The sequence below is a fragment of the Durio zibethinus genome, chromosome 5 (genome assembly GCF_047325235.1).
Source record: "Durio zibethinus cultivar Kanyao isolate XHJ-2024 chromosome 5, ASM4732523v1, whole genome shotgun sequence".
Lineage (NCBI taxonomy): Eukaryota > Viridiplantae > Streptophyta > Magnoliopsida > Malvales > Malvaceae > Durio > Durio zibethinus.
In genome coordinates, this window is record NC_143166.1 from 27,717,044 (window position 1) to 27,731,912 (window position 14,869).

The 14,869-nt window shown below is 34.5% G+C and overlaps 1 protein-coding gene across 4 annotated transcripts; it reads left to right on the plus strand.

Annotated features, from left to right (window-relative positions):
- Positions 1 to 705: 705 nt before the first annotated feature.
- LOC111283194 (protein STRUBBELIG-RECEPTOR FAMILY 3-like) lies at positions 706 to 14,389 on the plus strand. Of its 4 annotated transcripts, none has more exons than XM_022871643.2 (17): positions 706 to 1,087; positions 1,331 to 1,525; positions 1,944 to 2,073; positions 2,158 to 2,229; positions 2,986 to 3,051; positions 3,129 to 3,200; positions 3,295 to 3,366; positions 3,452 to 3,523; positions 3,595 to 3,660; positions 3,802 to 3,867; positions 4,325 to 4,734; positions 4,844 to 5,271; positions 5,651 to 5,922; positions 6,642 to 6,780; positions 12,247 to 12,383; positions 12,473 to 12,629; positions 13,838 to 14,389. In XM_022871643.2, exons 2-17 carry the CDS (start codon positions 1,417 to 1,419, stop codon positions 13,934 to 13,936), a joined length of 2,367 nt encoding a protein of 788 aa, XP_022727378.2. In that variant the 5' UTR covers positions 706 to 1,087; positions 1,331 to 1,416; the 3' UTR covers positions 13,937 to 14,389. The 4 variants fall into 4 exon arrangements, with proteins under 4 accessions (XP_022727378.2, XP_089617051.1, XP_022727377.2 ...); XM_022871645.2 differs by having other exon boundaries at positions 890 to 1,087; positions 3,140 to 3,200; XM_022871642.2 differs by lacking the exon at positions 1,331 to 1,525 and having other exon boundaries at positions 831 to 1,087.
- Positions 14,390 to 14,869: the final 480 nt, after the last annotated feature.

The window sequence follows — 14,869 nt, forward strand, 5'->3', positions numbered from 1 at the left end:
GATTTTGAAGACCGAAAGTGGGCCTTGAATGACCTAGAAAAAAACACCCTGAAAAAATGGTCGACAAAGCACGTGAAAAACTGCCGACTATTCTTTATATTTACAAATTTGCAGTTTTTTTTTTTTGTCGGATTGAAGTTTACATTTTGTAAATTAGTGGTAAGGGATTTCATTATCTTATTACCTTTGAGCACTTTTTCTAAGGCGAAAGTGCATTTGTGATTTCATAGAATGATTTAAGATATCATAGAATGATTTAAAATTTAAAAATAAAAATGAAACGTAAATAAAAGGTTTGAAACGGTCATACATTTTACCGCTTTCTCAATTACCTTCAAAGCGCGTAGGTTCCACTATCCTTAACCCGCCGACATCAGCGTCAGCCTTTGCCGCCATTCAAATCTATATCCACAGATAAAATGTAAGTTTTAATTAAAATGTATAAAATTACATTTTTCGATAGGAGCCTTGATTTGAGTTCACTGAAAAAAAAAAGGATTTTCCGTTGGTTTAGGAAATCAGTGAGAAAAATATCTAAGATGCTGAAAAACACAACTCGGCTGCCTAAAAATCTACTTTTCCCCTAACAAAGGGATGTTCTAAGGGAGCATGTTTTCCGACTTATCACGCGCCCTCATAGCTCGCGTCCGATATCGGCTTTTTTTTTTTTTTTTTTATAAAACTGATATGCATGACTAGCGTGGCGTGGCATAGAAAAAAAAACACTCTTTCTGTTTATTCTTATTTTCATATTAAAAAAAAAAAAAAAGAGATTCAATAGCTAGAGAGAACCTCTGCTTGCCCCTTTTTCCACATTTTGCTCTGTACCTTTTCTCTTTTTTTTAATCTGCAATTATATTTTACATTTTATCTTTTTATTCTGCTTTCTATTCACAAATTCATGAAACTTAGCAACTAAGTTCTTACTCAATATTTATGTGTTTTTGTTTAAAGGCATTAAAATATAAAAATCTCTACAACTTTTGTGAAACATCTTTGAACACTTACTTTCCTCTTCCTTATTGGACTCATTTTCTTCAATTACCTTCAACATTTCTCTTCAACTTTCTGCCTCTTCAATTTGCCAGTGAGTTCTTCACTTCTTTTCTTTCTTTTTTTTCCCTTACTGTTTTAAGATTTGAAATATACTTGTATGCTTATATATGTGTACATATCTACATACACTTGTAACTGTTTTTGGTCTTTTATGCAGTGGACAGGAATTGAAGGTTTTTTTTTTTTTTTTGAAGTAGTTTAGTTTTGTTAAGATCATTTCGAGTTTAGATCACTGACTTTTTCTCTTTTTTTTTTTTTTTGTTCTGTTTTTCAGATTGGAAGTTTGTTGTTATGAGATTAATGTTGTGAAGGAGTGATTTGGAATTTTGGAGGGCTTTTAGAAGTTGAGTTTAGAGATCAATGGGTAGTAAGAGATCTGGTGTAGAGTGGAAGAATTTGAAGATCTTTTTGGGGTTTTTGCTGATCTCTGCAGCCAGGATTTCGTTTGGACTAACCAATCCTAGTGATGGTAAAGTTAATCTTGCAGCATTTTTTTTTCCCTTTTAGATTAATCTGTTTGGTTGCTGAAAAATGTGGGAAAGTGGAAGAAAATAAAAGATGTGGAACATGAGTTATATCACTGTCTAAAGCTGGGGAAATAGGCATAGTCTCTTTAACTAAGTCAATAGCTGAATACTGAAGAAGTTTTGATTTTATAAATTTTGCTCTCCTTATTTGTTCCTTGTATTCTCTACCAGGAATGAAGCTTTTAGCTGGGATATTTCCCTTTCAATTTTCTAGGACTTTATCTGTGGATTCGCTTTAGCATTTTTCTGACGATTTAATGTGTGTGTGTGTGTGTTTTGTTTCATTCCGACTCTTATGCTGCTTTCTAGTTATAATGTGAAACTTTGTATCTAACTGCCTGCATTGCTTTGATCAAATAGTTGCTGCGATTAATAGCTTACATACTGCATTGGGCGCTCCGTTACTTCCTGGATGGGTTGCTTCTGGCGGAGACCCATGTGCTGAAGCATGGCAAGGTGTACAATGTAACGGTTCCAGCATAATAAGAATGTGCGAGGCCACTTCTTTGATTCTTTATGTTAATAAAATTTTTGCTACGTTGTCAATGTTTAACTGATAGTTTGGTTTTTGCAGAGTTCTAAATGGTGCTAACTTGGGTGGACAACTGGGTGATAACTTAAGAATGTTTACATCTATCAAGGCAATGTAAGTCATATTTTCTCTTTCCTCCTCTTACAAACCAATTTCTGTGCCTATGCCTGTTAAATGAACAATATTGCTATATTATTGGCTTAACTTAAGTGACTTCCCTTGCACTTCAGAAAGGGTAACTCTTTATTCACTGTTATTTGTATCCTTTTACAATGTTCTTCATACTAGGCTATACTGGGAAAAGGAGCACACAATGCATTTGGTTGACACTTATTCTGCTTTTAGGTGTTTGATTGATTTCAAATGCATGGGGATTTGTCCGCTTATATTATTGGCTTGATAAAGTGACTTCTCCTGCACTTCATAAAGAGACTAACCCTTTCTTCGCTGCTTTTTGTGTCCTTTTACAATGTTCTTCATAATAGGCTGTAATGGAAAAAAGAGCACAGAATGCAGTTGTTTGGCAATTTTTATGCATTTAGGTTTTGGATTGATTTCAAATGTATGGGGATTTTAGGAAGTTAATATGTATTGACTTTTAAACTTGTTAAACACTAAATTGATTTCCCTCAAAATAATTGTATCATGCATGATACATGCAATTATTAATGCATTCAGCAATATGTTAATCAACTAAATGAGTGAATAATGTGCTCTAGTTATGCTTGGAAAATAAGGGGGAGGTGTGAGGTATCTCTTCTCCATATTACAGTAATATTGTCACATTTTCTGAAATATTAGATGGTATTATTTTTTCTGATATGTAGGATGGACATTTTGATTGACTTTTTTTAATTGGTCCTGTTTCAGAGATCTAAGCAACAACCAGATTGGGGGCAATATTCCATCCAATTTGCCTGTTACTATGCAAAACTTGTATGTTTTATCCTCACATGAATTCATATATATTTTCATCTCTTCAGCAAATTCTTAGTACTCTTTAAATTTGGCAGTTTTCTTTCAGCTAATCAGTTCACTGGTAGCATTCCAGATTCACTATCATCTTTGACTCTGTTGACAGACATGTAAGTTTTTGCTTCTCTGTTGTTTGAGATGATGCCCAGCATACTTACTTTAAAACAGAACATATTCCTAGCTTTTGTTCTTTTGTTCTGTCAGGTCACTAAACAACAATCTTTTGAGTGGAGAGATACCAGATGCCTTTCAAGCTCTTTCTGGCTTGATCAATCTGTAGGTCTCAATTTTCAATTTAATTGCTAATTTCTTGGTTCTTTTTATAGTATATTCATAGTTGGAGCAAATTGTTTCTTTATAGGGATTTGTCCAATAACAAATTGAGTGGGCAACTACCTCCATCTATGGAAAATTTGTCTCGTCTGACCACTCTGTGAGTTCTCCTGCTTTCTGAATGACAATTTTATCTGTATGGACAATAAATCTAACTGTCTCACTTGGCAGACGTTTGCAGGTCAATCAGCTGTCTGGGACACTAGATGTTTTACAAGATCTTCCCTTAAGAGATTTGTACTCTTCTCTACTATGGCATTTGTATCTTTTAGAATGAATATGTGTTTCTATAATTCTTTTACATATCAAGAACCATATTATAATGGTTCTCAGATGTTTCTAGGAGGAATCTTACCTTTTTCATCTTGTTTTGAACAGGAACATAGAAAATAACCTTTTCTCTGGACCCATACCTGAGAAGATGCTGAGTATCCCAAGCTTCAGGTGAGCACTGTGCAATTATTACATTTGAAGAGGTTAATCCTTCATTCCCCAATTTTAAGCAAGCACACATCAGTAAAGGTCATGCTGCTAGATGCACATCCGATGATATTAAAGATGTTTCTCAGCTTCCCAAATTTAGGGAACTTATATGTTTTATCATTGAGTAATACCACAAAGGCCAATTATTTAGTAACAATTGGTTAAATCTGGATGATGGATTTATGCACCCTATGGAGCCCAATATATTATGACATGCTAACCAAACAATCTTCTTTTGAGGATGGTTCTTGGTCCACTTTTCATTTTTTTTCATAGATATAATCTAAACGTACTTGGCATATACTGTTTTTTTGTTTGATTTCGTTTTTTTCCATAGATATAATCTAAATGTAATTATTATATACTTCATTTCTTTCTGCTATGTATTTGTTTGGTTACACTGAAATTTTCTACACAGAAAAGAGGGAAACCCATTTAATTCCACTGTTTCCCCATTGCCTGCCCCCACATCACCATTAGCACCTCCACATGCACCACCACATTCTGAAGCACCAAGTTCTGATCAAGTGCCAACATCTGATCAAACACCCGGGAAACATGCTGATGGGCCTTCTGCGTCAGAGGGAGCTAATTCTGGAGAGAAGAAATTCTTAACTACTAAAAGGGTGGTGTGGATATCAATTGCAGGTGTTTTGTTTTTTATAATATTGGCGTTAGCACTTGTTCTTTTTATGCCAAAGTGGAGCAGAGGAAGGGAAGAGGCCAGCAGAATTTTCAAAAGGCATCAAGTAGGTGAATCTAGAGGCAACAGAGAGAACCTTGCTGAGAATGGGCTCTTACCCACCACAACCAGTCAAACAGAGAAAGGCAAATGACTATGCTTTTACTCCAATTCAATTTATATATAGATTCTTTGCTATTATTGTTAAGTTTTAATTGTTTAAGCAATAATGATTTTTGAATATTTTGTGAACAGGCCCAAAAGAGGCAGTTACAAGACCAGAGGGAGGTAATCAAGCAGTGAGGGGAAGAATGGGGGCAATTGCAAAGCCGCAGAATGAAAAAGAGAGAAATGTGGAAAGGATGGGTACAACACCAAGGCGATTTGACCATGAGCTAGACATGAGTAGCTTCAATATGATGTTGATGGAGCCCCCACTACTTCCACCTCCACCTCCTCCTCCTCCTCCTCCACCGCTTTCTGAGAAGGTCATTGAGAAACCATCGGTGCCTGATGAAGTAACTACTGCAAGGCCTTCTGTAAAACCTCGAAAGCCATCTACATTTGCAAAGTCTTTCACCATTGCAGCCCTTCAACAATATACAAACAGCTTTTCACAAGAAAATCTTATAGGTGATGGCATGCTAGGGAGTGTCTATAGAGCAGAACTTCCGGATGGGAAGGTATAATTGTTTATTTTAGATTTTGTTATAATCAGGGTCGTTCTTTTGCTTTAATAATTTTTTCGAAGTTAATGCTTCGTAGGCTTGCAAGTGGGGAAAAAAATAATGCTAGGTCTAACTGAACTATTGAGTTAACCTGAGCTGGTAAATTCAAATCTTAGTGGTAAAAAATAACCTATGTTTGTCAGTTTTAGAATTTATAATGCCATCTTCCCCTTTGTCCTTCTTTTTCTTTACTCATTTTCCACTTATTTGCGTATGTACACAAAGTTGAACTCGCGTATGGTGCCGTTGCATATTATGTAGACGTTGTAGACAGTTTATATGTATGAAGCAGCTGCATGGTCTGATTCATAATCGTGCTGGATGCATTTTGTAGCTACTTGCAGTCAAGAAACTGGACAAGAGAGTTGCCAGCCAACAGAAGGATGATGAATTTATTGAGCTGGTAGAAAATATTGATCATATCCAGCATGTGAATATTGTTAGGCTGGTGGGTTACTGTGCAGAGCATGGTCAAAAGCTTTTGATCTATGAGTATTGCAGTAATGGATCACTGCAGGATGCGCTGCAGTCAGATGATGAATTTAGAAAGAAGCTTTCATGGAATGCCCGAGTTCGAATGGTGCTTGGAGCTGCTAAAGCCTTAGAGTAAGTCAAGTTACCAGTGAGATGAGATGTCTGTATCTTTCATTGCTCCTTCTCTACCCTAGTAGGTTCAGCTTTAGATATTCAATTGGTTGGGCTGCTGTGGTTGGAATCTTTATTTAAGTGGAATGGGTGTCATCAGTTACATTGTGCAAACGGCTTGAGCATGATGTTATTAACAAGGAGTTATATTATGAAATTGAATCTGGTTAGAGCCTCACTGCTTTAGTTTGTAAAGACTAAATTGTAAAAACAATAAATCTAAGTTACTAGAGGGAGTACAATGAAGATAATTATGAACATGTCAAAAGAAAGAAATGGCTAACTGCAGGTGGGAGATTTTATTATGAACCTTTTGTCTTTTTTGCCAATGACCTTTCTGTTCCTAGTAGCTTTATGCTGGACAGTGAAAAGAATTAAGAGTGAAATTATTCTAATAGTCTAGTAATTTATATACTTAATAGTGCCATGTAATAATAAGATACTTGGACAGTTGTTAGATGTGCAGATTGACATAATTGCAGAATGTAAAGAGTAAACTAAATAGATAAATTAATGTTTTCTTCCCCCTTAACACACACACACACACTCTTTCCTGTTTTTTGGGGGGTGGGGGTGGGGGTGGGGGTGGGGATTTGTTAATTTTCTTTGGTCCTTTCCTTAAGTTTTATTGTTGAAGTGCACACCATTTCAGTCCTGATTTTTTTGCTTTATGTGAGAAGGTATCTGCATGAGGCCTGCCAGCCACCTGTTGTACACAGAAATTTCAAGTCTGCCAATGTTCTCCTTGATGATGATCTTGATGTGCGCATCTCTGATTGTGGTTTGGCTCGATTAATAGCATCAGGTTCTGTAAGTCAGGTAGGTTTAAGCTTGTCATCACCTTATTTTTTACCTCTTAGAACATGGGATGGTGGTAAACCTGGGAACTTTTACTGGGTTAAACACAAATTTTATATTTTTATTAAGACTGGGTTGTTTGCATTTGGAGAAGTGGCTGATGTGCGATTTATAAATCAAAAGAAATTCCTCAAAAATGAAAAAAGTTAAACAAAATAACAACATTTTTCTAGGAAACATTAGTTTTGAAGAAAATAATTGACATAAGTTGGAATATTAGCAGCCATAATGGTGAGATGTTTGGTATTAAGATCTTGAGATAACCATATATTTTTACGTTTTTCTTCTTTATTTTCTCATTTGACTATTTATCTAGCCTTGTTACTTTTAGTATAAAGAAAAATTTTGGAGGTTTCAGTTGTCCAATGACTGCATGATACTAACAGTAAGGACAGGTATTTTGGCCTTTGTTTTGGTATGATAAATTATTCAGTGAAGTCCCAGATAATTCTATATCTGGGAGAGGAAACTGACTTGTTCTCATGCCTAGTAATATAAACATAAATAGGAGTGCCTCACCATTCCTCTAATTACTTGTCTACCTAAAGCTGGTTCAAGTAGCTGCAACAGCAATCTCCCCCAAACTAATCTTTTCGGAAATTTATAGATATGATGATTGTGGAAAAACTAAGAAATAAAACTGTATGTAAAACTAATAGTAAAGCTGAATTTATATTGAAAAACTCCTCATAAAAAATTAAACAAGCATCTTAAGTTTATATACAAGTAACTAGTGGGTAAACGAAAAAACTAAATCTTCTTAAAACTGATCCTATAATTGAGGGATTGTCTATTTTAATTTTTTTTTTCCTTAATTCTAGGGATACAAATACTTAATTCTAGAGATAAAAATATAAATATACAGATTACAAGATTATAACTAGCTGTAAATTATGTTTTCTCACACTCCCCCTCAAGCTAGTGAATAGGTGTTTTCCATTCCCAACTTGGAAATAATTTCTTAAAATGTTGCACTGCTGAGACCTTTAGGCAACACATCTGCAAGTTGGCCTTTGGTTGATACATACGGTGTACAAATCAAACCACTATCTAATTTCTCCTTTATAAAATGCCAGTCTATTTCAATGTGTTTTGTTCTATCATGTTGCAAAGGATTTTGTGCAATGCTTATTGCAGACTTGTTATCACAGTAGTCTCATTAGTCCATCCCACTTGATCTTCAAGTCTTCTAAGATATCTTTAACCATAGTAGTTCACAAATTCCTTGAGCCATCGCTTTGAATTTTGCTTTAACACTTGATCTTGCCACCACATTTGGTTTTTTACTCCTCCAAGTCACAAGATTACCACCTAGGAAAGTGCAATAACCTGAGGTAGATCTTCTATCAGTTACTGAACCTGCATAATTCGCATCTGTATATGTTTTTAGAACCAGCCACGAATTTCTTTTGAATAAGATACTTCTCCCAGGATTGGCCTTCAAATAGTGCAATACGTGGTAAACAACTTGTAGGTGCACTTCTTTAGGACTATGCATAAATTGAGTTATCACATTCACAGCATATGCTATATCAGGTCTAGTATGTGAGAGATAAGTGAGTCTTACAACTAATCTCTATATATCTCTCTATCTACAGCAGCATCTTCATTAGCTTCTCCAAGTTTATGACTAGGATCTATAAGGGTATTTGCAGGTTTACATGTAAGCTTCTCAGTTTCCTTCAAAAGATCCATCACATATTTCTGTTGTGAGATGAAAATACCATGCCATGAGCGAGCTACTTCAATTCCTAGGAAATACTTCAATCTCTCTAGCTCTTTTATTGCAAATTCTCTAGCCAAACATTGTTTTAGAGATTCTCTCTCTTTGTCATCATCTCCGATTACAATATATGATCAACATACACTAATAAAACTGTGACTCTCCCTGAATCAGAGTGTTTGATAAATAATGTGTGATCCCATTTACTTTACTTATATCCCATTACTAACATCACTTTGGCAAATCTCCCGAACCAAGCCCTAGGAGATTGTTTAAGGCAATATAAAACCTTTTTCAGCTTGCATACTTTGTTTGCTTCTAGATGACCTCCAAATCTCGGTGGAACCTTCATATATATTTTTTCTATAAAATCACTATGTAGAAAATCATTCCTTACATCAAATTGTTGAAGCTACCAATTTTAATTTGCGGCCAATGATAACAAAATCCTAACTATATTTATCTCGGCAATTGGAACAAAAGTTTCCTAATAATCTACTCCATAAGTTTAAGTGTAGCCCTTAGCCACCCCTGGCTTTATACCTTTCAACAAGACCATTTGCCTTGTATTTAACAGTGAAAACCCATTTACATCCAGTTGGATTTTTTCCTTTAGGCAACTCTACCAATTCCCATGTTTTATATTTTTCTAAGGCCTCCATTTCTATTTTCATGGCTTGCCTCCATTTCTCACTGGATAATGTTTCAGATAATGTAGTTGGAATAGAAATAGTGTTTAGGCTCATAAAGAAATTTTTATGGGATGGTAAGAATTTTTCAAATGACACAAAATTAGAGATTGGGTATAGTGGATGCTTAGTATATTCTCTGGTTCCTTTTCTAATGGCAATAGACAGATTATAACCACTACTTATAGTTTTAGGAGATTCATGCTCATTTTGAGAAACAGAGTCAAAGACTGTAGTTACCTCACTTCCAGAGTTAGGATCAAGTTCTTGGGCTTGCACTGGTTTAGGATCTGAAACTTTTCTTTTTGAGTACACCTATAATTCCTTTATAGAATCAAGAACAATATTATCCTTTGTCACATCTTTTGTGTTTGGAATGGATTCAGACTCAAATTCAGTGTTTGACTTGGACTCAGAATAAACAGGTTTAGACTTAGAAGAATTAATGGGTAAAAATGTTGAAGAGGAGAACAAATCAAGCAAAAAGAAGTCTTTATCCTTATCTTTCATGAATGAAGTCTCCCCCCGAAGATAAGGTTAAGTAAAAAATGGTTTACTTTCTTCAAAAGTGACATCTGCAAGCACATAGAATTTTTTTATAAGGGCATGAAAGCACTTATACCTTTTCTGAGTTGATGAATACCCCACAAAAATGCACTTAATTGCTTTAGGATCCAACTTCCCCATATTATGATTGTGCACGTGAACAAATGATGTACAACAAAATATCTTAGGTGTAAGGTTGTTTGTGGTTTTAAAGTTGGAATAGAATTGTGAGAGTAGTTCAATAGGAGTTTTAAATCCCGAAACCCTTGAAAATAAACTATTTATAATATGTGTGGCAGTGAGAACATCTTGCCCTTAGTAGGATTTTGGTACGTTTGAATGAAAAAGTAAAACTCAGGTTGTGGCTAGTAAATGGCTGTTTTTCTTCTTTGCCATTCCATTATGTTGTGGAGTATTAACACAAGATGAGTCATGGATAATCCCCTCCTTTTGGAAATAGGTAGATAAACTCTGATAAATTCTAGTTGAATTAGTCTCTGGCATTATCAAACTTAAATCTCTTGATTTTCACTCCAAATTGATTTTGGATCATGTTTTGGAAGCTTAAAAACAAATTATTCACATCTGATTTGGATTTAAGTAAAAATATCTAAGAGACCTTGGTATAATCATCTATGAAAGAAACAAACTACCTTACACAAGAAATATTAGGAATTGTAAAGGGACCCCATATGTCACTATGAATCAAGTAAAAAGGAGTAGAACTTCTTTTATCACTAATAAGAAAAGACACGTGTATGCTTTGCAAGTTCGCAAACAATCACAGTGAAAATTTTCGGCATTTAATCCTTTGAACAAAAAAGGAAATATGTTTTTCAAAGTTCCAAAAGAAGGATGTCTAAGACCAAAATGATAAAGCCAGATTTTGTCTTTATTGGGAGATTTTTCATAAAGAAATGACAAAGATAAACTAGTCTTGATATTACTTGTGTTGTTTGATGTATCAATAGTATAGTCCATCATTCTCCTTAGTAAGTCCAATCCCTTTCTTTGAACTTTGGTCTTGAAATTCACAATAAGAGGGATAAAAAGTCACTTTGCAACTTATGTCTTTGGTAAGTTTTTGTATAAATATGAGATTAGTAGACAATCTAGGAACATGAAGAATATTTTTAAGAACAAACAAGCGATTAATTTGAACATCTCCTAATCCTGTCATCGTAGTAAGTGAACCATCTGCAACAACAATTTTCTTATTACTAGGACAATAGGTATATGTACTAAGCTTCTGTAATATGATCTGTGGCTTCTGAGTCAATTATCTAAGAACTCGTAATAGGCTTAACCGAGAGATTTAATCCATGAGAATCAAAAGCTTTACCTAAACTAGAGACCTTACCCAAAGAACATACCCCGGTAGGCTTTTCAAGAGCTTTCAATAGGCTTCTTAGTTTCTCAATCTCTTCTCTATCCAACTTTCTTTGTTATCGAGACTTCTGTAGTACTTTGATTGTTTTACCAGTTATCATTTCCTCAAATCGGGTAGTAATGGCAGAGTCTGCAATCTCTGGCATGGTTATCTTTCTCAGGATTGAAACAAGTCTTGATAGTAAAAGTTTAACCAAAGAGGATTCTAGGCAATGAAGGCCAAAGAAAGAAAAATAATAAGACTAAGAGATTTAATAAGATTTGGCCATGAAGGCTTGAAATAGAATTTAGTAATGAAGGCTGAAAAAATTTTCTTTTTGGGAAGAGCCCAAAACTCTGATACCATGTGGAAAAACTAAGAAATAGAACTGTGTAAAACTAAGAGTAAAACTGAATGTATATTGAAAAACTGCTCATAAAGAATTATACAAGCACCTTAGGTTTATATACAACTAACTAGTGGGTAAATTAGGAAACTAAATCTTCTTAAAACTGATCGTATAATTGAGGGATTGTCTATCCTAAGTTTTTTGTCATTAATTCTAGGGATACAAATACTTAGTTCTAGAGATACAAATATAAATATATAGATGACAAGATTACAACCAGCTGTATATAAGTGTTTTCCCACACTGATTGTATCCTGTAACCTTTTTTGTTGATGTGTTTGCAGCCAAGAACTGAATCATGTTCTTGCTGGTAATATATGTGCCTCTGAAATCAATAGGTCGCCTTTATTTATTAAAAAGATTGAGCCAGACAAACAAGCTTTATGTCATATGTTTAATAATAGTGTTAGCATTATTGCTAGTACAGTAATAAGCAGCTTCACTTGAGGGCATAATTACGGTTTTTTTTTTTTTTGCAGAAATGGTAGTAGTGTTGACTAAGAAAAGTTTGTGATCAGTCATGTAGGGAAAATGTTGGAGACATTTTTTTTTTTTTTGCTTGACGTTAATGAAACTAAATGCTTATCGTTGAATTTCGTACCCTGCCATCATAATATCATTTGGTTGGGGGCAGCCATATAAATCTTTCTTGAGCATTCAGCTAGCAATTCTGAAACTATTCTACTTTCAGTTGTCAGGACAACTAGAATCAATTTATGGCTATGGAGCTCCAGGATCTGAGTCTGGAATTTACACTTCCCAGAGTGATGTTTATAGCTTTGGAGTATTTATGTTGGAACTGTTAACTGGCAGGGAATCTTATGACAGGTAAACGGGTGAAACCTTGTTGCAGTTTATCATTGTGTGTCCACTTCCTTAATCTGATCCAATTATATTTTTGTTAAAATGTTATTTAGGACAAGGAGTAGAGGCGAGCAATTTCTAGTGAGATGGGCAATCCCTCAGCTTCATGATATTGAAGCATTATCTAGGATGGTTGATCCTTCTCTCAATGGAGAATATCCTGCTAAGTCATTATCACGCTTTGTCGATATTATTTCTCGATGTGTTCAGGTGAGAATAGCATGGTTAGTTTTTTTATTTGCTATATATGTGCACGCACACACATATAACTATTTTCTTTTTATAAACATTCTGTCTAGGATGTAAAATTGGTATCAGTACTTAATATATGCAGACAGCATGGTAGGTTACAATAGGATTCTGAAACGCTTCAGCAAATTAGATTGGAATGTGTTATTGTTGAATATGACTATGATGGAATTAATATAGATTATAGTGGGGATGAGAGTTGGAATTTGTTTATCTTTCTGTATTTGTCTAATTTAACCCTCACTTTCTTTTTTGGATAGTTAAAGATTTTATATATTCAAAAGAAAGAGGGAATATCCTATAACAATGATACAAAGCTAACAGAGTTTAGCAAGAAATAGCAGCAGAGAAAAGAAACATCAAAATAAACTTTTACCAAAGAACTTAGTTCCCCTGTAGCTGCAAAGAGGAGTTAGAGATAGTCTTTGAGAACTTGCTGTGGCTGCTAATTTTCAGTCAAACAACTTCAGTGATTTGAGAAACCAGAGAGGCAGCAGATAAAGGAGAAACACAATGCTTTCTATTGTTTCGTTCTCTCCAGATACAATGAGTAAAAGCAAACAGCGGCTTGAAGACTTGGATTCTAAAGGAATTGCCTTCCAAACTAAGAGCCCACTGATAACCTACATTTTCTATGCCCATTGAATGAAACTTCAATCTCTCACACATTCAAAGGATGGTAATTGTATAAAAAGTTGTGAGAATGAATTTGTAGTTCTTAGATATCATTAGACACTTTTTTGGGTAGGACATCCTCTGCCTAAGCATCCATCTGTCCAAAAGATTCAGCCAACATCAAGCATCTTGGACATATTCTATGACATATGTTTCTCACTTCCCTATGAAATGTGTGGTTCTTGATAAATAGTGAGCCTGAAAGGTTTGAAGGGCAAACCAAACTTGGTCTGTTTCTACGTGGAATTGACTTGGTTGACAATTTGTATTACTTTAAATAATTTTAATTTACATTCATGATCTTGAATTGCAGGAAAGTTTAATAAAGGGTGTCACTTAATTTATGTGCTTTGTGCATGTTATATTTCATATGAATAGTGTAACCATGAATGATTTATTAAAAAGAGGGCATTCATAATTAGGGATTTCACTCTCTATACCTCTCCCATTGTGAAAGTACAATTGCTTGTCTAACCTCAACTCTGTTTTTCCAGTCTGAACCAGAATTCCGGCCACCAATGTCCGAAGTTGTTCAAGATCTATTGGATATTGTGCGAAGAGAGCGTCCCAGTAATGAATCCAATGGAGACTGACTTGAGAGGCAGTAAGCAATAAACCTGGTGATATCAGTTTAAGAATGGAAGTCACAGAGATTTGATCAGTTAGGTGTTGATTTGAGAAAATACATTAATTGTAAAGAGGCAGCAGACAAAAGCTTATCCTAACAAACCCAAGTTGCATCCCAAGCTCGTACGTAAGAGGAGTTTTGAAGGTCATCGTCCAAGGAACCTTATTGCTGTGACTATGAGCTGTCTGAATTTTCAGGTCTGATTCTTTGTAATCATTCGGTTGTTCATTAAATCACGTAACAATGTCTTTGCTATGGCATAAATATGCTAATCATTTGTTTCATAACATTATTATTTGTTACCAATTATTCATATGATTCTGTTCCCACAACGTGATGGATAGGTCCATTTTCTTTTGTTTGTGTTTTTTCTTTTACCTGAATAGATCAGTCCATTGATACGTACAACATTTTAACATTTTCTTGGTGTGTTTTATTTTTGTTATTTTGGACAAATGGTGTGTGTTTTATTTGAAAAATAGATATCGTACATAATTTTCTAAACACCATTTTGTATCTATACGACATGTCCTGAGTGTGCACAGGCAAATTTACAAGTAAGGTTGCTGAACTGCAGAAACATTATCTTATGAGAGATGCTTTCTTTTTTTCTGCTTGTTTGTAGAGGTGCTCGGTCCGTCAATTCGGTCCTGAAAAAATTAAAAGCAAAATTAATCAATCCTCTTGAAAAAAAAAAATATATATATATATATATATTCTTAATAATAAAAAAATAACCAAATCAAAATAGATTGGTAGGTTTAGTAGAAAAATCAAATTTTGATTAAAAGCTAAAAATTTAAATTTTGAACAATAATTTTGCAGTAATTTTCATTAAATACAACTTATTGTAAAATTTTGCCACTAATATTATATTTGTCATTATTAAAAACAAATA

Excerpts from the sequence above, each read along its gene's own strand:
- LOC111283194 (XM_022871642.2), top strand. The coding sequence starts at position 937 with ATGTGTTTTTGTTTAAAGGCATTAAAATATAAAAATCTCTACAACTTT. Across the intron at positions 3,201-3,294 it reads TTGACTCTGTTGACAGACAT|GTCACTAAACAACAATCTTT; the intron begins GTAAGTTTTTGC and ends TTGTTCTGTCAG. Across the intron at positions 3,367-3,451 it reads CTTTCTGGCTTGATCAATCT|GGATTTGTCCAATAACAAAT; the intron begins GTAGGTCTCAAT and ends GTTTCTTTATAG.